At 48.5% G+C, this 25,243-nt stretch overlaps 1 protein-coding gene across 1 annotated transcript in view; it reads left to right on the forward strand.

Annotated features, from left to right (window-relative positions):
• Nucleotides 1–251: 251 nt before the first annotated feature.
• The window catches only part of LOC112123649 (zinc finger protein 345-like), a 37,730-nt gene continuing 12,738 nt past the window's right edge, over nucleotides 252–25,243 (forward strand). Inside the window, exons 1-3 of the mRNA XM_029914099.1 lie at nucleotides 252–286; nucleotides 7,462–7,575; nucleotides 7,928–9,409. Of these exons, the coding sequence (XP_029769959.1) occupies nucleotides 253–286; nucleotides 7,462–7,575; nucleotides 7,928–9,409 (1,630 nt within the window). The 5' untranslated portion in view covers nucleotide 252. The remainder of the gene's footprint in view (nucleotides 287–7,461; nucleotides 7,576–7,927; nucleotides 9,410–25,243) is intronic.

The following is a 25,243-nucleotide window of genomic DNA, read 5'->3' on the forward strand; positions in this document are numbered from 1 at the left end:
GGGAGAGACAAGGGGCTCTCTCTGTCCCCTCACCCTGGTGTTTCCTGGATGGGAAAGCAGAGAGCCGGATGGGGATAGGACTGTGTTGACTGTGAGCCTCCCAGAGCTTCCATTTGATGGGTTCCTCTTCCCCCACGAATAATGGGGCTGTGAATGGGGCAGCAGGTACTGAGTGTTGGGCTCTTGCTCTTTCAGGGACCGGTGACCTTCGAGGAGGTGGCTGTGTATTTCACCAGGGAAGAGAGGGACGTCATGCAGGAGAACTATGAGAATGTGACCTCGCTGGGTAAGGATTCCCGTCCCCTCGGTTCTTAGAAGGGGAAATGACGAAATATCACCCCTACAATGCAACTTGTACTCTGCCCTGTTTTAGCATCACCCCAACATGCCAGTGACACACACACTAACACTCTGCCCTCCCCTGCTACATGACACTTTAGGAACAGAGCACAGGAGCAGTACAGCACAATGTCACATATTTTCTCTTTGCTAAGGTAAAACTGGGGTTTGGGTCCTGCATAAAGAAAAGAAACTTCTTACCCCCGGACTTCACTCAAACACTGATCCTGCTCCACTGCTCCACTGCTCCACTTCAGAAGAAATCCACTGAGGATTTCTTCTGAGTCGTTACCTGCACTTGCCCCACACTGAGCCCTGGAGACCACTAGTGTGTATCCCACCAGACTGCTGACAATCCTCCGCGCAAGAACTCCCCTTTGTGCGCCTTTAGTGACACATCCTACAACACTGAGCATTGAAATGGGGCAGACTCGGTCCCACGGGGTTCACCTGCACCTCTCTGCATACCACGGTCACAGCTCTGCCAGGCTGCTCCAACTGCTCCCTCCACCATCCGATTACAGCTACAGCTGACCCAGGGCACACAACTGGAGGGCATGCGGATAAATGCTGGTGTTCCGGTCTGTGGAGCACAACGCAAACAATGCCACATTCTTAGTCCTTCCTCATATCTATTATAGATTTGTAAGGCCAGAAGGGCTGGCTTAGCTTATCTAGTCTGATCTCCTGTATAACTGAGACGGGACCCCCGGGGTGCAGCCTGGCACTGTGCGACCGCTTTGCCCCCTTAACTCTCCAGCCTGGGCTGTCTCTCACAATGCCTCACGAGTGACCAGCAGCAACCCCTCCAGGCGCTGTGATCACTCAGCACAACCGCATGTGGAGACCCCACACCCAGCTAGATTGCATGAATGCTCCCAGAGCCACTCACAAATCACACAGAGAAAGGCACCAGCCAAATCCCCCCAGCTCCCAACCTTGTACCTCAGGAATATACCACCTTGCACTGTTTTGTAAAACCTGAGCAGAATTACCAGGCGCTTCAGGCAAACTCACTGGTAAAGATAAACAGTTAAACAAATGTATTGGCTATAAAAGATTGATTTTTAGCTGATTATAAATGATAGGCAAAAAGTCAGTTACCCAAATAAAATAAAAGATAAGCACGCCATCGAAACTCTCTACCCTATTAGACTGGGCAACGTGTAGCTGCAGCAGTTTTTCTCGCCCCCCTCCGCCCCCCCCCGGATATTGCAGTCCTTAATATACAGAGTTCACCCTTGAAATCTGGGCCAGTATCTTCTGTTGGCGTCTCAAGTCTTCAGTGTCCTTGTTGTTTTCAGCACAGGTGGGGGCAGGAGACAGGCCAAGCCTGGGGCCCCCGTGTTCTGTTTTATACCCTTAGTCCCGTGTGCTTGGAGAACACACGTCCAGGCATGTCTGGGGGGCCTTGTTGAGTCACCAGGCGAGGTTGAGCAATTCCCCTGGTGTGGCCTCATGCAGGTGAGTCATTGCATTGTAGCTCCCTTGCTGGACAATGGTTGGTGATGTCTGTTCAGCACCCACCTGGGTGTTGGTTACCTCCCTTATCATTGTCTCTGGAGAGCTAGTATTTGGGCACTTCCCAAACCCACAGCATGTTTTAGTGACAACCCTACAACACAATTCTCATAACTTCATATGCACTAATGACATACCTATTTAGATAGACCAATGGCTTTCAGCAGATCATAACCTTTCCCCGGATACCTTAAGAGGCAGGCTTTCTGTGCAAGATCACAATTATATATAAATGAGGAATATGGGGGGTACAGGGCGCTCCCCCAAGGTATGGAATGTTACAATAACACTGGCAATGGAATTTCATCCAGTTACTGCCATCCTAAGCTGAACACCTTGTGTTTGACTAAATCCTATTCGGAAAGGCATCCGGTCTTGACGTGAAGACTTCAACAGATGGAGAATTCTCCGGTTCCTGTGGTAGTTTGTTCACCATTGCATTCCCAGTGGCTCTTGCCAGCTGCAGGGTTGGAGGTGTGAGCACAGTAAAAGTTGCATTGTAGGGGTGGCGTGTACATTAACTTGGTTTTCTGGTTTGCAGAGGTTTAAGTTTAGCCGCCGTCCATATGGTGAAAGGCAGGAGACAGTCCTGGGCGCCCTTAGCTCTGCAGTAAAGTAGTTTCTGGGCATTTAGTTTGCTTCATTTTTTGTAGTGGACGTTTTGCCACTCTAATTCTGACTACACTCGAACTTTTGCCAGCAGAACTGTGTTGGATTTGCAAGGGAAGGGAGCAGGAAGGAAAGTGATTTTTCACAGCCCTAAACAATCGCGCTATCCTGGCAAAACTTTCAAGAGCAGACCACGTCAGAGTCTGCATGTGGATTTTGCAGCACTTCAAAATATTCTCAACAGGGAAGCGATAGACACACTCAAACCGCTGAGCCCTCTGAGAGTCTCCCTGGAGAATCCAGCCCCTGTTCCATTAGATGCTCTCAGTACTCTGATTCACAGATATTCCAGCTTAACAGTTACACCTCCCATCACCGATCCGCCTAACACAGCACTTAGACGTGTTTAGAGTGAAAACAAGTAAATGTTTATTTAATGAAGTCTAGAAGTTTAAGTGATAGCAAGGAGAAGTATTGGGGAAAACTACACCTCAAGTACAATCAGAGCCCTGAACCTAGACTTACAGAACTAGATTCTTTCGTGTGTTGTGCAGCAATGCAATTGCAAAATGCTTCCAGCATTTTACAGCCAGGGTTGGCTGTGATTGTCTGTGAGACAAATCCCGCTGCCAGCCTGCCTCCATGGTGGAAGATGCAGGGTGTTCCTCTATACCCTGAAATGTACCCCCACATGCCATTATCATCACTCATAAATAGTTTCCTGCTGCTTTTTTGTGTGCGTGTGTAAATTTCCTCTCTTGCAGATTTCACAATCTCTTCATTAGCAGTTGGCTCAGCGTACAAACTGGGACACGTCCCCCATCTGTCTGTCTGATCCCATCTGTCTCTTGTTTTAGTCTTAGATTGCCAGCTCTGAAGGGGGGCGTCTTTTTGGGCTGTGTCTGTCGAATCTCCAGCCCCGTGGGATTGTTGCGTGTCCGAGTTAATGACTCGAGGTTGTCAAAATAACCGGCTCACTTGGAATTATTTAATGTAAGATCATCAATCAGAGATTAGTACAGCACCATACAGAGCACAGACAGAAATAGGTACATTACCACCCTTTGTTGTCAGATTAAGCGGGATCTGTGTGTCTCCTGTATCTGGAGGGGACGCGGAGTGTTCATTCCCTCAACTAAATTCCCATATCAATATAATGGCATAAGGTTTCAGACAAAGGAAACCTCATTGCCAAGAATATTCTCCCAGAAACATATGTTTTGGTGTCATTTCTGTACATTCTCCGTTTACCTGGTTTATGTGTGAAGGCATGATTATTTACGGCTGGGAGAACTAACAATTCTTCAAGATAATCTCTCTGTGGGTCCTTCTTACCCCACAGTCATTCTTCCCTGTTGATTCCCCAACAGGGAACATCTGCTGTAACATTCATCCCTTATTAGTTTCCCAAGTCTATATGTGCTTATGCCAGCGTTATAGATCTATGTTAAAGAGAGGGTTTCCAAGCAGATCTGCAGTTGTATAGACATGGAAGGTGTTTGAGACGGTTAAAATATAGCATAATCGAGAACATTCCTGAATCGGGTCACTTATCGGTCAAGGGCCGGTGTTCTGGGCCTTAGAATTCAGAGAGACTCTTTGTTGAACTAAAAGTCTTAATAGTTAATAACTGGTACTAACAGGATCCTGGCCAACGACTGAGAAGATGAGCATTACAGTAATACAAATAACAAATAACAATCATTGGCAGGCCCAAGCAGTGGGAGAGAGAGAGTAGGAGAGTGTCCAGGCAGTGGTAGGCTGGTGGGGAGTAGGTTTGGGGTGAAGAGTTCCTGTGCACTGGGACGTCTGGGGGTAGTGGGGGGCTGGAAGATCTGGGAAGGAGTTGGGATGCCGAGGAGTTGGAGGGGGGAGTAAAGGGGAGGTGGGGGCTAGGTAATGTTTGCCGCAAGAAATGGGGGAACTAGCAATGGGAGGGAGGGAACAGGAGTTCTTGGGAGTTTGAAGCAAAGACGACTTGGGGCAGTGGGAAGGTGAGATGGAAAATGGTTGGGCTGTGGGAAATTTGCGGGAGCCTGTAGTGAGGAAGGCTGCGGGCAATGGGAATGGAGGGGAGATCACAAGGAGAGGGTGCTCCAGGGGCAGTGGGATGAGGGCAGAGTGGTTGAGAGCAGTGGGTGGAAGGGGAGTGGGTGTCAAAATCAGGGACCCTGTCCCCTTCCTGGTGTGTCTCATAAGAGCGGCCAGACTGGGTCAGACCAAAGGTCCATCTAGCCCAGTGTCCTGTCTTCCAATGGCAGGTGCCCCAGAGGGAATGAATAGACAGGTTTTCATCAAGTGATCCATCCCGTCACCCATTCCCAGCTTCTGGCTAACAGAAGTGAGAGACACCATCCCTGCCCATCCTGACTAATAGCCATTGATGGACCTATCCTCCATGAATTTATCATGTTCTTTTTTGAATCCTGTTATAGTCTTGGTCTTCACAACATCCTCTGGCAAGGAGTTCCACAGGTTGATTATGTGTTGTTTGAAGAAATATTTCCTTTTGTTTGTTTCCCAGAAGCTGGGAATGGGTGACAGGGGATGGATCATTTGATGATTACCTGTTCTGTTCATTCCCTCTGGGGCACCTGGCATTGGCCACTGTCAGAAGACAGGATACTGGACTAGATGGACCTTTGGTCTGACCCAGTAGGGCCGTTCTTACTTTCTTATGTTGACAGTTAACTCTAGTTAAAGTAGTAAGTTGTACCATTTGTCTCTCTTGATCAGCAAAGAATCCTTATTATTCCTCTGAACGGTTCAGGAAAAAGTAGCCATTGCAGAGCACATGGCTTTGGGAAAATTCAGCTGTTGCTGACTCTTGCCAAGTGTATTCAAGGCTGGTGTAGCTAGAATGTGCCTGAGGTGTAACAAGCAGGCTGCTGGAGTCAGAGCTGCTGATCCAGGGTTATTTATCTCACAGACACTCAGTGCATCCTTGAATCCTGGCTGGGAGCATCCAGACAAGGGAGCTCCAGCAGCAGAACATTGAAAGTCACCCAGGATGACAGATGACACAACTCCTCACGGGTCTGGATTGCCCCCCAGGATGTGAAAATGGCCTAGGTTGGTAGTGAAACATCTCGAGAGTCCTGCTCCCCCAACCCCATCTGCAATAGCCACAATCTCTGTTCTCTGCAGGCGCCTTGGATCTTGGGCGCCATCATTCCTGAAGTCACCTGGCCTGATTCTTATTTTTCACATTCTGCTTGTCCAGAGGAATTAGAGTCTGTTTCTCCTGAATTATAGCGGCTAATTTCCCAGTGTTCTCCACACCCAGAGATTTTCATACTCCCTCCCATTACACTGGACACACTAGATTCCCTAATTCTGCAATAGGTGCTGTCCTGACATCTAGTACTGTTGAGATCCTGTTGTCACCATGACTCAGTGGGTTCCAGCTGAGAATACCAGATTCAGGACAAACTGCTGAGAAATAGGGCAGACTCCTCACCAAGCGGATGGTTATTCTACCATTAGATGTACCAAGGCAGTAACAAAAGTAAATGTCTTGCAAAAGGCGTCTCTGGAAATTACCCAAACAACTTGGGGGTCATTGGTCCTTGTTTAAAGCTTCCTTGTTAGAAATCCAGTCCCAAGAAATGAAACAGGAAAAGAAGACAAAATGGAGATGTTTCCACAGTCTTTTATCCCCTCTCCCGTGTGGATGGGATTCTACTGTCCCTCAGTCTAAGAATGGAGAAAATTACTGGCACAAGATGGAGTCCAGGGTCACCTGAGCAAGTAACATGCACTTACAATACTTGCTAACTGACAGGGGCAAACCATTGGTCACTTGGAGGCTGATCACAGAATCGTAGGACTGGAAGGGACCTCGAGAGGTCGTCTAGTCCAGTCCCCTGCACTCATGGCAGGACTAAGTATTATCTAGACCTTCCCTGACAGGTGTTTGTCCAACCTGCTCTTAAAAATCTCCAATGATGGAGACTCCACCACTTCCCTGGGCAATTTACTCCAGTGCTTAACCACTCTGACAGCTAGGAAGTTTTTCCTAATGTCCAACCTGAACCTCCTTTGCTGCAATTTGTCCTCTCCTCAGTAGTTAAGGAGAACAATTTTTTCTCCCTCCTCTTTGTAACATAAGAACGGCCATACTACGTCAGACCAAAGGTCCCTCTAGCCCAGTATCCTGTCTTCTGACAGCGGCCAATGCCAGGTGCCCCAGAGGGAATGAACATAACAGGGAATCATCAAGTGATCCATCCCCTGTCGCCCATTTAGAGCTTCTGGCAAACTGAGGCCAGGGACACCATCCCTGCCCATCCCGGCTAATAGCCATTGATGGACCTGTCCTCCATGAACTTATCTAGTTCTTTTTTGAGCCCTGTTATATTCTTGGCCTTCACAACATCCTCTGGCAAGGAGTTCCACAGGTTAACTATGTGTTGTGTGGAAAAAATACTTCCTTTTTGTTTGTTTGAAACCTGCAGCCTATTAATTTCATTTGGTAACTCCTAGTTCTTGTGTTATGAGAAGGAATAAATAACATTTCCTTATTTACTTTCTCCACACGAGTCATGATTTTATAGACCTCTATCATAACCTTTTCCAATTCCAATATACCTTTTTTGAGATGGGGCAACCAGAACTGCATACAATATTCAAGATGTGGGCGTACCATGGATTTATATAGCGGCAATATGATATTTTCTGGCTTATTATCTAACAACCTTTTATGTACTTGAAAACTGTTATGTCCCCACTCAGTCTTCTCTTCTCCAGACTAAACAAACCCATTTTTTTTTCAATCTTCCCTCGTAGGTCATGTGTTCTAGGCCTTTAGTCTGTGCGTGTTCCCAGCAGATATGTCCCTCATAAGCAAAGTGTTCTGCACCTTTGAGGACCTGGGGAGCTGGATCTGGACTTTATTGGTTACTAAGGACTGGGGCTTAATTAATAAAAAAAAATTAATGACAGCGTCTTAGGAATTCACCTGATCTCATTTGTTTTCTTTCATCTGAGCAGGGTTTCCCGTTTCCAGACCTGATGTGATCTCCCAGCTGGAACAGGGGGAAGAGCCGTGGATCCCAGACCTCCAGGGTTCAGGGGAAAGAGAAATCCTAAGACGTCCCTGCACAGGTGAGGAAACGTGAAACCTACTCAGAGTCTGAAAGTGCCTGAAGGAAACATCTGGGATCCTCTACAAAGACCTTGGGAGCTCTCTGGGTTCAGGATTGTCCCCAGCAGGTGTCCTATCCCCAGGGAAGATGTCGCTCATGGCTTCCTACAGCTCCTAACTGACACCTGTCAGTAGCTTCTTCCCTTCCCACTGAGTATTTAGATGGGATGTGAAAGCCGAATTGATTCCCTTTGGGGGAAGAGTTTGGGGGAGTTCAGTTCCTGGTTTTTATTTGACATCTCTCCAGCACTTATTTTGGTTTGCTCTTCCCTTTTCCAACCCTGTTTGAGGTTTCTCTCTCTGTCCCCTCAGGTGAGGCGATGGTGAGTGAGAATGAGGTGCAGAAGTCTCAGCAGGAAGATGCTGCGCAAGTGGAATCACATGGAGCATTATCGCAGAGATCCGAAGGGGATGTGTCCAGGAGTCATGAGGAGGGACAATCCTGTGAGATTCAGCACAGAGCAGAGAGAGAGCAGGGAAACCAGCCAGGGGAGAAATTGGATAAATTCATTTGCTCTCAGGGAACTCACAAGGACCTCAAGGAAACCACAGCCCAGCAGAAAATCCTCAGGAGAACGAAAAAAAATACCTGCCCCGAGTGTGGGAAAAACTTTAGTCACTGCTCAACCCTTACTAAACATCGGAGAACACACAGAGCAGAGAGACCCTTTGAATGCTGTGAGTGCGGGAAAACCTTCATTTGGCACTCGCACCTTATTACGCATCAGAGAATCCACACCAGAGCGAAACGCTATGAGTACCGCGAGGGTGGGAAAACCTTCACTCCGAACTCAAACCTTATTGCACATCACAGAATCCACACAGGTGAGAAACCTTATGAGTGCGGCGAGTGTGGGAAAAACTTCACTCAGAGCTCAGACCTTACTACCCATCAGAGAATCCATACGGGGGAGAGACCCTATGAATGCCGTGAGTGTAAGAAAAGCTTCATTCGACGGTCGCACCTGATTACGCATAAGAGAATCCACACAGGGGAGAGGCCCTATGAATGCTGTGAGTGTGGGAAAAGCTTCACTGCCAGCTCAAACCTTATTCAGCATCAGAGGATCCACACAGGGGAGAGGCCCTATGAATGCAGCGAGTGTGGGAAAAGTTTCACTCAGAGCTCAGACCTTACTACACATCAGAGAATCCATACGGGGGAGAGACCCTATGTATGCTGTGAGTGCGGGAAAAGCTTCATTCGACGGTCACACCTGATTACGCATCAGAGAATCCACACAGGTGAGAAACCCTATGAATGCTGTGAGTGCGGGAAAAGCTTCACTGCCAGTTCAAACCTTATTCAGCATCAGAGAATCCACACAGGGGAGAGGCCATACCAATGTTGCGAGTGTGGGAAAAGCTTCACTCAGAGCTCAGAACTTGCTACACATCAGAGAATGCACAAGGGTGAGAGACCCTATGAATGCTGTGAGTGTGGGACAAATTTCACTGACCGCTCCGCCTTTCTCAATCATCAGCGAATCCACACCGGAGAGAGACCCTACGTATGCTTTGAGTGCGGGAAAACCTTCACTCGGAGCTCAAACCTCATTACACATCAGAGAATTCACACAGGTGAGAAACCCTATGAATGCAGTGAGTGCGGGAAAAGATTCACTCACAGCTCAAACCTTATAACGCATCAGAGAATCCACACAGCGGAAAGGCTCTATCAATGTGAGTGCGGGAAAAGCTTCACGGAGAGCTCGGCCCTTCTTAAACATCGGAGAATCCACGCAGGAGACAAACCCTACAAATGCTGTGAGTGCGGGAAAACCTTCACTCGGAGCTCCGCCTTTATCTCTCATCAGAGACTCTGCAAGGGAGAGAAACACCATAAAAAACTTTAGGGCTACCGAAACATTTTTTTTTCTTGTGCTAATTCCCACGTAGTAACCTTTAAGGCTGTTTGAACCATTTGCATCACTGTTATCCCTCAGCTTGTCCAGATGAGTTGCCCATTTTTGCTTTTTGCCGTTTGCCCTGTTTTGAGGTGGTTCCAATTGTCTTTTCTATCAACTCCATTGTCCCACGAGTAATGGGAGTGCGTCCCTCCTTCCAGGAACCAGGGAGCATCGCATTTATACCGTTCCTCCTATTGCAAAGGTACTGTTAGAGTCTCCAATGATACAGATTGCTCTGGGTTGTGCTGAAGAGCAGTTATTTTTGGACATTGTTTTTATTTTCATTTTAAATATTTTTAAATATAGTGAAAAGCAGGCGGTGCAGGGGGAAAAGTGTCATTTCAACCTCTGCGACACAGGAAGGAGATGGGGTAACTCAGAGATTCCTTCCTTCCCCATCACTGCAGAACTGTTAAACTCTGCCTGGCTCAGACAGGAGGTATCTTCATCACATTCAGTCCCTCAACCTCTCAGAGAGTCATGTGATGCAGTGTTTGTGTTTGGAGATGATGCTTTGACTTCTTTAATCCTATATCGGAGTCACTATGACTGGAGAGGAAAGTGTCAAAGACCTGGAAGGGGAATTCAAATGGATCCCAAACACATTGTGATCATTTGGAGTTTAAATCCTAGGTTCCATCAATTGGCAAAGCCACTTCTGGCAAGGTGGCTGTTTCCCCCCCCCCCCCCTTGTGAGGATGCTAAAACTTTTGTATATAATTTAACTCAAAAAATGAGACAGTACTTAATGAAGCAGGTTTGAATGGATCAGAGGAGAATGTCATGGGAGAATCTTGTCTTGATTCTGAGTTATTAGATGTAACCGGCTCTGGATTTTACCCTTGACACTTTTATTGTCATGTATTCTATCTCTCTGTGATGTGGGTTTCTATCTCTCCTGAAGAATGTTTGGTCGCCCAACTGGATATTAGTTTAGTTTGACAGGATAGAGCTCAGATTTATTGGAGACTTTGAGACAAATGACCATTTGCTAAAGTCATTACTTCTCACTTCAGCGTTGCTTTTTCCCCACCCCTCCATGATGACGTGGAGAAAGTTCAAGTGCAGTTCTGTCAACAGGAGAGAACTCTCCAATTTACTGGACATGCTAACAAAGAAACAGCAGTGATTTAAAATCTCCACTCGGAAATGGTGAACAACAGCAGACTGAACTGAAGGAAGTGCAGATGATCACATTGTTTAAGTCAATATCGTCTCAGATGATCTGGGGAGACAATTCCACCGTAAGTGAGTTGGAGCTAGGCAAAATGCCCCTGTATTCAGTACCCAGAGCATTTGTAACCCAGGCCCTACAGAAGATCTCTCCTAGCATCCTATGATATGGGAAATGCTGCCCTTCACGATGCAGTGTGTGGAAGGAATAGAAGTGGGTTTTTTGTTGAAGGAGCCACAAATATGTATAAAATGTAATAGCTGCAGAAAAATAGCCATTTTTGAATAGAAACGTCACTTCTGGTAACATACAGAGATTCTGATCCAGGCCCGTATCTAGTTCCTAGCCTAGACCCGTGCCACCGCATTAAAGAAAATTTGGGCATGTTTGGGGAAGCCATTCCGCACTAACACTGCTGGTTTGGTAAAGGATTCTACTTCAGAGACGTGTCAATTTACCCTAACCCAGGCCCAGGATTTAGAAAGAAGGGGGGTAGAAATAGTACACACCCGGTTCTTGGCTTTCACCCCAATAAAGGTAGCTATGGTGACCAACCGCCCAAGGAAAATTGTAGAACACCACTCCCTAGCTCAGTGTCCCTGATTACAGTCCCAAAGGATGCCATGGTTAGATTGAGCACAATCATCCTTCACTGTTTGGCTCCAAAGTTTCATAAGGCAGAGAGAGAAAGAGAGTTCTTTAGAGGACATTCCTTCCCCGTGGATCCCAGACTGGCTGCCTGAGTGGGTAACAAGGACTTTCATGCAGTGGAAATAATAGTAACCAGTGAGGGAATGAACGTGTCGAGCTCCAATATCAGACGGCGGGGTACACGCATGTTGAGTCCTGATTCTCTGGTTTTGTCTCAGGGCTTGTCTACTACACTTAAAATGCTGCATCTGTAAGGAAGAAACTCTCAAATGATAGTGCTCCCATCTGCTCAGTGACTCCACCTCCCCAAGCGGTGGTAGCTATGTCAGCAGGAGACACTTTCCTGCCCACACGGCGCTGTCTATATGGGGTGTTAGGTCAGTATAACGAAGCCGCTCAGGGGCATGGATTTTTCACACACCTAAGCAATGCCGTTATACCGATATAGGACTGTAGCGTAGACCAGATTGTGGTTTTGCTCTTGTGTTTTGTGCATTTGCATCCCTTCTCCTCTACGTCCTCCTACTTTGAAAGATGAAAAAGTGTGAAAGTACAAGGAAGGAGTTTTTTCTCACAATGCAAATATTCCCACAGAGAAGACCCCTTCCACCGACACACATGGCAGAAGTTCTGGAGATATGTGAACTCACATAAGTGGGAGGCACCTCAAACCACAACTTGACTCAAAGGTTCACTTAGTGACTGTGATGATTAAATGAAAACTAACACGTATGACAAGGTTTTGTGATCTTTGAATATGTTACCTGATTTTCGAGAGTTGTATATTATGGTTATAGGGGTCACCAATTGATCTGACCAGAAGAGAAGTTTCTTGTCCCGGAATCATGCTACCTGCGTGTTAACCAGGTGTGATCCCCTTAATTATATTGGAAAACGGAAAGTTGTCTTGTGTTTTGTTTTGGTAGTCATGCGGAGAACGGTGGCTAAGCCTGAAAAGTTTATTGGATGTAATAGACTCCCTTTTGCCTCAGGAGTTCTGATAGAAAACCTCACGCCAATGGTTAGGCTGGGAGAATGTGTGTGGGAAATAGTCTAGAAGAGACTGTTGGCCCAGTATAGATTTTCATTTTTTGTATTTCAAATGGAACTTCTTTTGATGAGCTTCAAAGTCCATTTCTATTAAAAGGAAAACTAGTCAAGGAGACCAGGTGTATAACCTTTTACCCAGTTAGACTGTAAGAGTCACTGACTTCCCCGCTTCTCTTATTTGCCAAGGAAAGACAGGACACCTGTCATAGGATGTCTCCATTTATTTTTAAGAATGATGGTGGGCGCATGATGCAATTTTGCTGTTACATATTTTTGCTACCAGTTCTTGTTATCGGAGCTGACACCTCTTTTCCTTTTGAGGAGGGCAGCTGGTGGAGCACGGCCATTTAACCCTCAGGCCTTAGAGAGATTGATCCCCTCTGGGAAAGAAGCTGCTAGTATGGAGGGCTGAGCCAGCTACCCGATCGCCTGGTTCATCAGATGTAGCTACAGCTCGTAGTGCCCATGAATGCAAAGACCGAGAGAAATGGAGCGTTCCAACCATTGCCATTTTGGGATCTCATTGTTCCTGTCTCAATTGTTTTGTTTTTATTAACTAGGAGATGTCCTGGCCTGTCTATTATATCAGGCTGTGACAGTGTAGGGGTGTGTGTGTGTGTGTGTGTGTGTGTGTGTGTGTGTGTGTGACAGAAGCCCACTGGTGCCAATTGGCAAAGGGGTCACTGTTCTTCACAAGCGACTCCTGTCTCGGACCTGACAAACTCACCACACCTAATACACTACTTCCATGATATTTGTCCAGGAAGGGTAGCATGTGAGGCCTCTCCTGAAGGCTTGTAAATTATGGGTACTCGTCATCACTGCAAGACGTGTGGATGAGTCATATTTAAGGAATAATATAAATATGGGGAAATTATGCCGGTATTGTCTTGGAGTGAACGTCACCCCAATCATAGGTCTCAGTGGTGGCGGCCCATTCCAGTGGGAGGGAATTATCATCCCACGCTTGCTAGCCCATTACGTGATGTATTGCTCAATTGTCTACCTTTGCACCAATCTGGGCCTTGTCTACACTACAGAGCTTTGTCGGCAAAAGGCAGCTTTTGCCGACCAAACAGTGCAGGTTTACACACTACGATGCTCCTCCCGCTGGCAAAACTCTCCTGCTTTGCCGACAAAATAAAACCACCTCGACGAGAGGTGTAGAGCTTTTTGCGGCAAAGTCATATTGACAAAGCGTCAGGCTGGACTTTTGTCGCTGTTGATTGTCTCCAGCAGGTGTCCCACAATGCCCATCCTGACCAACAGTTTCAACTCCACTGTCCTGCATCCAGGTATACAAGCATCTGTCCCTCCCTCTTTAAAGGCCGGGGAAATTTTAAAATTCCACTTCCTGTTTGCTCGGGGTGTAGAGTTCACATCGCATCTGCCCTGCTGACCATGGCAGCTCCACGCAACAAATGCTCTTCCGCTTGAAGCACAGATGAGTGGTTGGATCTGCTGGGTCTGTGGGGAGAGGCGGCTGGGCCGGGCCAGCGCTGTTCCAGCCGTAGGAACTTCGACACCTCTGGGCAAAATGCTCGTGGCTTGTTAGAAAAGAGCAATGAACAGGACACGGTGCAGTGCTTGGCGAAGATCGTCATGGCCAAGGAGGATGAGTTGGAGGACAATATAGAGCACACGGTAGGGTCGCCCAGTGGTGAGTCAGAACCTCTTTTCCATATGGTGCAGAAGAGGGGTGCTCTGGTAAGTGATCTCTTTGAGCTGATGCTGCTCAGTTATACGAGGTGCAGCTTTCTGTTGCTCTGTATTCTAGAAGTCAGGGGAGGGATAGAAATATGCAAGACAAGCTGTGTTTGAGTGTGCTCCACATACCCTTGTGCAGCTAAGCAGTGCGTCACAACAGCGTGTTAAAGCACCCTGAGATGTCACGGGAATCCTCCAGAGAGATCTCTAGGGAAATTTCCTGGACGCACTCGCCAATTCTCTGCCAAAGGTTCCGTGACAGAACTGCTTTGTTTCTTCCCCCGTTGTAGGAAACTTTCCCTCGCCGCTCGGCAATCACTTGTGCAGGAACCAGGGCTGTCCTGTGATTAAAAAAATGAATGGCGATTCATCGCCCTGTTAAACAATAATAGAATACGATTTATTTAAATATTTGTGGCTGTTTTCTACATTTTCAAATATATTGATTTCAATTACAACACCATACAAAGTGTACAGTGCTCACTTAATAGTTATTTTTGATTACAAATATTTGCACTGCAAAAAAACAAAAGAAATAGTATATTTCAATTCACCTCATACAAGTACTGTAGTGCAATCTCTCTGTCGTGAAAGTTGAACTTACAAATGTAGAATTATGTACAAAAAATAACTGCATTCAAAAATAAAACAATGTAAAACTTTAGAACCTACAAGTCCTCTCAGTCCTACTTCTTGTTCTGACAGTCGCTCAGACAAACAAATTTGGTTACAATTTGCAGGAGATAATGCTGCCCGCTTCTTGTTCACGTCACCTGAAAGTGAGAATGGGCGTTCACATGCCACTTTTGTAGCCGGCATTGCAAGATATTTACATGCCAGATGCGCTAAAGATTCATATGTAAAGTAAATAAGGTTTTTAAAATGTTTAAGAAGCTTCATTTACAATTAAATTAAAATGCAGAGCCCCCCGGACCGGTGGCCAGGACCTGGGCAGTGTGAGTGCCACTGAAAATCAGCTTTCGTGCTGCCTTCGGCACATGTGCCATAGGTTGCCTACCCCGCGTTTGCTCTGTATAGCTCCCTTTTTCCTGTCTACCGTCTCTTCTGCACCAACCTGAAAGGCTTTTCTGGCAGCCTGGCTAGCTCAGTTGGTAGAACATCAGACTTTTAATCTGAGGGTTCAAGTCCCTGGTCAGGCTATTAACCTCTTGAGTTCTTTCATGTCCCTACAGCTAAAAAATTGTCTCTGCGGCATCCTTGTGGTTTCTTTTGAGGACTTGGAGTTTCCTGGGAAGTGCCCTTAGTGGCTAGGACTCAAGGGGCAGCTTTCTGCCATGCCCACCGGCCTCGCAGTCTGGAGGAAGAAAGACCTGGAGCAAAGCGCCCTGTGCTGAGCTGTTGAGCGTGGGCAGAGAGGTGATGGAGGCCTTGCTTGAGAGAAGCATCATCTTGTCCCAACAAAGTCCTCTCCTTCAGAAGTCTGCAGAGAAAAGCCGAGCAGTCGTTGGTCCCATGGTGTAAGGGCCAGCACTGAGGGCTTTGAATCCTGCAATCCGAATTTAAATGCCGGTGGGGACTTAGGGCACCTTGCTGGCCACGTAGATATCTTGGGACTTGCCTGGCTTTCTCTTGCACTCTCAAATGATGTGGAAGCCGGTCATTTCCCTGCTCGCTCTTGTGACTTGAGTGCCACACTCGATCGTGGGGGCTGCCTTAACCAGAGAGAACTTTTTAGCTGTAGGTGTATGGAACAGCTGGAGAGGTGTATTCCCTGACCGGGGACTTGAACCCTGCTACGAAGGACTGTGATTCTTGGGAATGTGCGTGAAATAGGGCATGGCTTTGCGGCAATGGGATTCCCTAGCTGTGGAAGGGTGATCGATGGAACGCAGATCCTAATGTTGGTCCCAGAGCATCTTGTGACGCAGGACACCAATAGTATTCTCTATGGTATTGAAGGCGCTTGTGGTCTGGGAAGGTGCATGACGCAGGTATCTTCAGGAACACCGGCCTTTATAGAAAGCTGCAAGTGGGGACTTTCTTTCATAAGAACATAAGAGCGGCCGTACTGGGTCAGACCAAGGGTCCATCTCACCCAGTGTCATGTTTTCTGACCGTGGCCAGTGTCGGGTGCCCCAGAGGGAATGAACAGAACAGGGAATCATCAAGTGATCCAGCCCCTGTCACCCATTCCCAGTTTCTGGCAAATGGAGGCTAGGGACACCATCCCTGCCCATCCTGGCTAATAGCCGCTGATGGACCTATCCTCCATGAACTTCTCTAGATCTTTTTTGAACCCTGTTGTAGTCCACTGAGTGGATGTTTTCAGAGAACTGTCCACAATGACTCCAAGATCTCTTTCTTGAGTGGTAACTGATAATTTAGACCCCATCATTTTATATGTAGAGTTGGGATTATGTTTTCCAATGTGCATTACTTTGCATTTATCAACATTAAATTTCATCTGCCATTTTGTTGCCCAGTCACCCAGTTCTGAGAGATCCTTTTGTAGCTCTTCGCAGTCTGCCTGGGTCTTAACTATCTTTAGTAATTTTGTATCATCTGCAAATTTTGCCACCTCACTGTTTACCCCTTTTTCCAGATCATTTATGAATATGTTGAATAGGACTGGTCCCAGAACAGATCCTATGGGACCCCATTAGATGACCAGACCAGAAGATTACAGTCGGGGGATGTTGAAATGCCTATAGTTTTCGATATTAATGCACTGATGATGCTGTTCCATGTTCGAATATAATAACCGGTCAAGATTGTCAAACAGGCTCAAATGCAGTTGAATCAAAGACTATGAATCGAAGATTGACACAGCAGAAAGAAGAAACGCCTTACCACCTTTTGTGGAGAGCAAGGAGAAGGTAATTTTGGTCCCTTCCTCCATCCCTGGTGGAAAGCTCAGTGTTCATTGGTGACACGCTCATCCTCGTTCCTTTAATCGTTTGCAAGGAAAAGAGCCTTCTTTTGGGAGGGAAAAATCCTTTCCCATGAGTCATGTGGTCTGTTTTCCTAAGTACTGATGGCATTTCTTTCATGGTCTTCCATTCATGAATGAAAAGGAATCTCTAACCCAGTCGTTATTACTAACGGCTGTAACAACCGAGCGTTCTTAATGAGTTTAAAACGTTTTTCAATGGCTCATTATTGTCTCTAGTGCAGCACTCATCTGTACTAACGAGCACCTCTTATCAGTCCCAGGAAATAATTGGATCCTAAGCACCACATATCAATTCTCCAGTGCAAGCAGGGGCTTCCACAGCTTCAGCAGAACTCCCCTCTTGCCCCATTGCTCCTTGGAGCTCTTCCACCAGGAATTGGTGCTGTTATGGTAGGGGGAACTTGCTTGCTACACAGGCTAACAGAGTCTTTTTCTTAGCATGCGAGCAAGTGTTCAGTCTTTGGGAGACAAGTTTGCTCTGCTTTATGCTCTGTATTCGGAGACAATTTGTGGCAGAAAGGAGCTTCCTGGACACCAGACGTTGGGTGTGTGCTGAGATTTCTGAAGAAGGGGCTTGTCTGTGTGGGGTTTGCCTCTGTTCTGGGATGGGTGTATTTGTGTAAATAAAGCAAATCGTACTTAGGATTAACCTAGACTTTGGTCACTGATTTCTCCTGCACTGGGAAGCCGACCTGCAGCATGGCCCAAGATGTCCCTCACTTGGCAGAGGGGCACTTTTGGCGTTAGTAGGATAATAACATATAATAATGCCTGTGATGTTGTATAAAGGGGGAGATGACCGTCTACACTAATATGGTCACCCTTTTATAAAATTGTGATCAATCTTGTACAAAGTATGCCTTGTAAGGTATCACTGGAAAAGTTATAATCCACTCTGTATTGTCTTGTTGTGACAATGGGGGTATCGACGCTGGGTGTGGAGTTATGAACTTTTGCTGTGTGTTTGTAACTCAAACTTGTTGTGAGTCTGGAAAACACCCACAGGTTAACCCTAAGCAGCACGTAGCTCACAAAAGGTGCAAGTGACACAGTATTTGAAATTCATATGAAGAACTGGTGGCAGAGCATGTACATTATGAAGCTACTTAATTCCATAACAAAGGGCCGGGCCCCATGGCCCGAGCACCGGATGGGCAACCCCAGCACGGGGTGGCCCATGCAGCCAGAATTTCTCTGGGTCATGATATAAAAAAGAACAAAAGGCACCCCTTACCACTTTTCTCTTTCCTACCTCCTCTCTGGACTGATGAAATTTTGACAAGTAAAATTGGGGGGGAATGACTGAGATCCCCAATACTATTTGGGCAAATCCAGAGACACTTACAAAAAACTAGCCGCTATTACATCTCTGCTAGCACGTTGGGTTTACAAGCTTTAATTCACCTGCCATGTAACTTACCAGCTTTAAACCTCCGAATGCCTGATTTCTTTTCTTAGCTAACAAATGTTAGTTAGCTACCCAAGTAATTGGCTGGCAGCGTTGTCTTTGGTGAGCTCCTTGAGCAGCTGGTGATCTGGGGTGAGTGACCGATTCTTTGGGATTGGACGTAATCGAATGGGTGGTGGGGGTTTTTTGTTTTGATCACCTTTCATCACAGCAGTCCGGTGCATCTGTGTGGTAAATGGCACTGGAGCAGTAAGGGGAGGCTCTATGTTTTTTGCTGCCCCAAGCACGGCAGTCAGGCGGCCTTTGGCGGCATGCCTGCGGGCGGTCTGCTAGTCACATGGATTAGGTGGCATTTCTGCGGGTGATCTGCTGGTCCCGCGACTTCGGCGTACCCGCCGCCAAATTGCCACCGAAGCTGCTGGACCAGCGGACCTTCCGCAGGCAAACCACCGAAGGCTGCCTGACTGCTGCCCTCACAGTGACCGGCACACCGCCCCCCGCGGCTTGCCGCCCCAGGGACGCGCTTGCTGCGCTGGTGCCTGGGCGGCCCTGTTTATGATGAGCTAATAAAGTGACCCAGGATGGAGCGCACATATATCGCTGGTTTGGTTAAATCTAACTACAGATTATGCCACCCCGTTGGGAGTGTTTGGCCTAATATTAGCCCTGGGCATTGTGACTCCCACTAGGCCCCGGGGAAAATGGCATCATGATGTATTATTTTAACCGTGTGCATGAGTGTGAGTCCTTATGCAGCTCAAAGATGCAGACACGAGAGAAACTAATTAGGGACTTGTCCTTCTGCACGGAGCACCCACGAACTTATGCAATTACTCAGCGCAAGTCTACACCGCGTGCAGCTGTGCCACTGTAGCGCGTCTGGTGAAGACACACTATGCCGACGGGAAAGCGTCTCCTACTGCCGTAGCGCCGGTGTGGACAGTGTGAAACTAGCACGCTGGGGGGGTGAAGGGGGGCTTTTTCACACCCCTGAGCCAGGTAACTTACATTGACTTAGATGGTAACTTAGACCTATCCTCAGCAAGGCAGGTGCCTGGGCTGAAGGAAACAACATAAGAACGGCCATACTGGGTCAGACCAATGGTCCATCTAGCCCAGTATCCTGTCTGCCGACAGTGGCCAATGCCAGGTGCCCCAGAGGGAATGAACAGAACAGGGAATCATCAAGTGATCCATCCCCTGTCGCCCATTCCCAGCTTCCGGCAAACAGAGGCTGGGACACCATCCCTGCCCAGCCTGGCTAATAGCCATTGATGGGCCTCTCCTCCGTGAACTTATTTAGTTCTTTTTTGAACCCTGTTAGTGTCCTAACCTTCACAACATCCTCAGGCAAGGAGTTCCCCAGGTTGATTGTGCGTTGTGTGAAGAAATACTTCCTTTTGTTTGTTTTAAATGTGCTGCCTATTAATTTCATTGGGTGACTCCTAGTTCTTGTGTTATGAAAAGAAGTAAACAACACTTCCTTATTTACTTTCTGCCCACCAGTCATGATTTTATAGACCTCTCTCATATCCCCCCTTAGTCATCTCTTTTACCAGCTGAAAACTCCCAGTCTTATTAATCTCTCCTCATACAGAAGCCGTTCCACATCTGCTTGCAGTATTCAAGGTGTGGGCGTACCGTGGATTTATATAGAAGCAATATGATAGTTTCTGCCTTATTATCTATCCCTTTCGTAATGATTCCCAACATTCTGTTCGCTTTTTACTGCCGCTGCACGTTGAGTGGATGTTTTCAGAGAACTATCGACAATGACTCCAAGGCTACATCTACACTACAGGGGGGAGTCGATTTAAGATACGCAAATTCAGCTACGTGAATAGCGTAGCTGAATTCGACGTATCACAGCCGACTTACCCCGTTGTGAGGACGGCGGCAAAATCGACTTCTGCGGCTTTTTGTCGGCGGCGCTTACTACCACCTTCCCTGGTGGAGCTAGAGCGCCGATTCGGGGATCGATTGTCGCGTCCCAACGGGACGCGATAAATCGATCCCCGAGAGGTCGATTTCTACCCGCCGATTCAGGCGGGTAGTATAGACCAGACCCAAGATCTCTTTCTTGAGTGGTAACAGCTAAGTTAGACCCCATCATTTTATATGTAGAGTTGGGATTATGTTTTCCAATGTACATTACTTTGCATTTATCAATATTGAATTTCATCTGCCATTTTGTTGCCCAGTCACCCCGTTTTGAGAGATCCCTTTGTAGCTCTTCGCAGTCTGCCTGGGACTTAACTATCTTGAGCAGTTTTGTATCATCTGCAAATGTTGCCACCTCACTGTTTACCCCTTTTTCCGGATCATTTATGAAACACCTACAGGCATGTCCTGGAGGGAAGAGGGGGGATCTCTGAGCTCCTCGCCCTGGGGGTCTTTGTCCGCAGGGCGGATCAGCCCAGGGATGGGGCAGCCAATGGAGCGGGGGGGGCAGATTTGGGAATCTCTCTCCCCCCCCCGATTTCCCCTGCAGCTGCAGACCCTTTCCCAATGTCTCTCTCCCGGTCCATCCCCTTCCCCCTCTGGCTGGGAGACGTGACCCTGTCCCGTTCCCAGGGGGCAGGTCCCCCCCACTGCAGACAGCCGGGGGGGTGGGGGGGGGTCACAGGGCACAGGAAGGGGCTGGAGCAGCTGGGAGCGGTGGGTGCCGGGAGGAAGGAGGCAGGAGCCGGGAGAACAAAGCCCGGAGAACATCAGACACGGGGGCGAGTCTGTGCTGGGGCGGGGGGGAGCCCGGCATTAACCCCTCCCTGCCCGGCCGCGGGGGGGGGGGACCCGCCGCCCCGGACTCTGCCCGCATCCACTCCGGAGCCAGGTAATGGACAGAGCCCGTGGGAACGTGCCGGGGGCGGGCAGGAAAGTGACTCTCTGCCCCAAGGGAACCTGGGGGGCATTAAATCTCCCAGCTCCCCCCCCCCCCCGGGACACTGCCCCCGTGCTGCTAAGGAGCTTGCGGGAAGCGGCTTAGCTGGAAACCCAGCGGGGGCCAAACTGGGGGACCCAGGTGGGGAGAGAGCTGGGCCCCCGGGGGGCTGGAGGGGTCGGGCAGGGAAGGGATGGAAAAGGGGGCAGGGACTGGGGGGAAGTGCGGTGGCTTTTCCCTGTCTCTGATTTCCCCGTACTCCCCACCCCTGAATTTCCCCATCACCCCCCTCCCAGGGGTCAACTCGTTACAGGGCAGTGTGGCTAATTAGTGATCCATAGATGGGAACCCCTCTCCAGGAGCCTGGTGGCTTAGGGGCCACCACCGCTGCACGACTCCAGGTGCGAGGGGCTCTCAATCGTCTTGCTGGCTTCATGCCACTGGAAGTAACGAATGGAATCGATTAAATATTAATTGGGCCACAGACAGCAGGAGAATCTCTCTTTAGCCCAGCGCTCAGGTGCTTCCCTGAGAGGCGGGACACCCCTGATCCAATATTAACTCTCGCCCCCTGGATGAGTGCCTGACCCCTGGGCGAACAGCAACGAGAGGCCTGTCCCGTTTGGGTGACCTCGGGGGATCGAGCACTTGTAGATTCTGTTGCTCCCGAATTATAGCGTCTAATTCTTTAGCCTTGTCCCTAGGGCTGGGGGGAATTTAACACTCCCTCCCACTGCACTTGACTCAGTAGATTCTCTAATTTCTCACATGGTGCTTTCCTGGCATCTAATCCCTCTGAGATACCTCTGACCCCCTTACCAGGCCTTACTAGGCTGCATCCCGCTAGCTCACGCTCACTGGCCCCCGGCTTCCCTAGGACGGTCTCATTTTCCACTGGGCCCGTCTGTCAGTCAGATGATGACCCAGAGCAGTTTCCCCTCTGGTTGGAGTCTCTATATTCTGGGACACAGAGGTGCCTTCTCTGGGACTGAGGTGTCCCTTGGACAATGAGGGCGAGGCTGAGTGTGTTCCCAGCAGAGATGCAGATAATTAAATATGGAGCCCCAGGATTTCGCCGCTTAGAAACGAGCTTGAATACGGCCTGCCCCATCTCGACAAAGATCTGTTCGAATTGGAAAAAGAACAGAGAAGGGCAACGACCGTGATTAGGGGCACGGAACCGCTCCTGTGCCAGGGGAGATTAAAAGAACCGGAAACCGTCAGCTTAGAAGCGAGACCATGGAGGGGGCCTATGATAGAAATCTCTCAAATCATGAGTCGTGTGCAGAAAATGAATAGGGGGGGGGGTTATTTACCCGCTTTTGCATCTCACAAGAGCCAGGGGTCACCCGAGGAATCTGCAGGGCTATGAGGGAAGGGAGATGCTGAGAACTGCATGCACAGGTAAGGAATTAGTTAAACCCACTCAAAAAAAAAATCTCAGGGTCTGTGGGAAACAGCTGGGAGCTCTGAGGTCAGGGCTGCCCCCCGCAGATGTGCTAGCCCCATGCATCGTCACTGATGCCTGGCAGCAGCTCCCTCTCTCACCCCCTTTCCCCCCGAGTTTTCCGATGGGATGTGGAAGCAGAATTGATCCTCTCCTCTCTTCCCCTATGGGGAATAGTTTGGCGGATTCAACCCCTGAGTTCCCCCCCCCACATCTCCCATCTCTCCACCATTTAATCTGGTTTCTTCCCCACTTGCCCCTTCTCCTCGGCACAGGGCGCGACCCACATCTCACTTCTCCCTCCACCCCAGCAGCTGAGACGGGAGGATGAGTAAGAATGAGGAGGCGATGTCTCAGCGGCGGAAAGCGGAGCCGGAAGAACCACACGGGAGATTAGCAGGAAGATATAAAGGGAAGGTTTCCCAGAATCATGAGCAGGGGAAAGCCTACGAGAGGCAGTCAGGGAAGAAAGAAGGTGAAATCATTAATGCCAGGTTGAGTTTTCCCATGACAGATGTTGCACTCCCCACCCAGCCACTTCAACCAGATCAGTGGGGCCCATCTCAGTAACCTCGCTGGCCTGGGCAGGTTCTGTGCTCAGTCCCCCTGGGCATCAGCCTGCCCGCACTGACCTTTCCCTGGTCCTGCTGCTTGTCTTATATAGGGCCCTTCCGGCCCCGGATTGGTCGCTCCATCAGCCCCTCTGATTGGCCGCTCCTCTGCAGCCACTCTAGGCTGCCTGGAGGACTTCTCGCTGCTCTTTTCTGGGGCAGGGTGATGTAGGGCCTCCGGACCTAGGCCATCCCGCCCCACACCTCCCCACTTTGTCAGAGAAACATCCAGCCCCATAACCCTGCCTTTTCCCTTTTTAAAGTGGTGTCGCCCAAGGCTTCCTGCTGCCCATGTGAACGGCACTCCAGGGGCATGCCATCATTTTCTAATTGATCAAACATTCATTTAAAATCCCCTCTGATTTCTCCCCTTGTCTCTCAGGCATTGCATTTTTATTACACGTTCTCCGCTATTCAGTTTTTGCCCCATTTTCGCTCTAGTTATCTCCGACTTGAAATGTCTCCCTTCTCCTGCTAAAGCCACATTGCATGGGGTTCCCTGTGGCCTGTGTGCATGGCCATCTGTGGGTGGTAATATTAAATACTGATGTCAAAAATCAAAGAAATAGGTGGGTTTTTTTTTTCTTTCCACCCTTCAAAACTACAGGAACTTCATGTTTTGGAGTGAAAACTGGTTGCTCTGAGTCTTTACCCCTGATGTGGGGGTCAGGATTGGTGGGAAGAGGCTCCCCAATGATCAGCCTCTGTCTCTGTGGGGAGGTGGTTTCATTAGATCCTATCACCAGAGGTCTCTGGGTATTGCTATGGGGTTGAGGTGCAGGATCTCTGTTCGATTAGGTCCTTGTATTGCATACAGCACCATGGTACGTGAGGAGTTTCCAGTCATTAAACAAGGTAACTACTCATCAGTTACATGTTGTTCTTTGTTTTCTTCTCCTCTCTCCTGCGGGAGAAGCTTGTGCACCGGGGTGTCTCGTTTTGGTAGGGCTGTCTGCCGGTTTCACTTTCTGGTGGTGGTGGGTCTGAATAGACTCATAGTTGCGATGTACTTGCCGTTAGAGGAGACAACCTTAAAAAAAAAAAAGCGCCTTGCGCTCGGAGTGGAAGGTGGTGAGGTTTGGGATGGTCTTTAGTTCCTAGGAGCGTCCATTCCAGACTCTCAGAAAGCTCTGTCTCCCTCACAGATGAGCTGGGTTAAAGGGGAAAAAAAAGATAAGTTCATGGAGGACAGGTCCATCAATGGCTATTCACCAAGATGGTCAGGGATACAACCCCATGCTCTGGGTGCCCCTAAACCTCTGACTGCCAGAAGCTGGGAATGGGTGACAGGGGATGGATCACTCAATTATTGCCCTGTTCTGTTCATTCCCTCTGAAGCATCTGGCACAAGACACTGGGCTAGATGGACCATTGGTCTGACCCAGTGTGGCCGTTCTTAGGTTTTTATGAGCTTTACCCTTCTTGTAGAGAGTTCTGTTGTGCCAGAGAAGCGTAGCTGGTGACCACACGCTTCCTCCCAGAGCATTACATGATCTATTAGCTATCCTGGGCCCAGGCCAGGGAATGCTCTGGAGGCAGCCCAGAAGGTAGAGGACCGCTCTGAGGTTTTTGCAGTCTCGTGTGTTGCTGAGATGTATGACAGGCTCTGTACAAGTTCAAGTGTCCTAAGCAGAGAAGACTTCATGCCCAGGTCTGTTGCATTGCTGGAGTGCAGCCGAGAGGCATGAAAAACTCCAGTCTGATCATCATCCACCAGGAATGTTACCCCGGAATTTGACATTCCTGCATATACCCTGGACGTGACAGCCCTGCCGTCAGCGATTTTGTAGATTAGAATCATAGAATATCAGGGTTGGAAGGGACCTCAGGAGGTCATCTAGTCCAACCCCCTGCTCAAAGCAGGACCAATCCCCA

Source organism: Terrapene carolina, unplaced genomic scaffold (assembly GCF_002925995.2).
Source record: "Terrapene carolina triunguis isolate 2854851 unplaced genomic scaffold, T_m_triunguis-2.0 Scaffold30475, whole genome shotgun sequence".
Lineage (NCBI taxonomy): Eukaryota > Metazoa > Chordata > Testudines > Emydidae > Terrapene > Terrapene triunguis.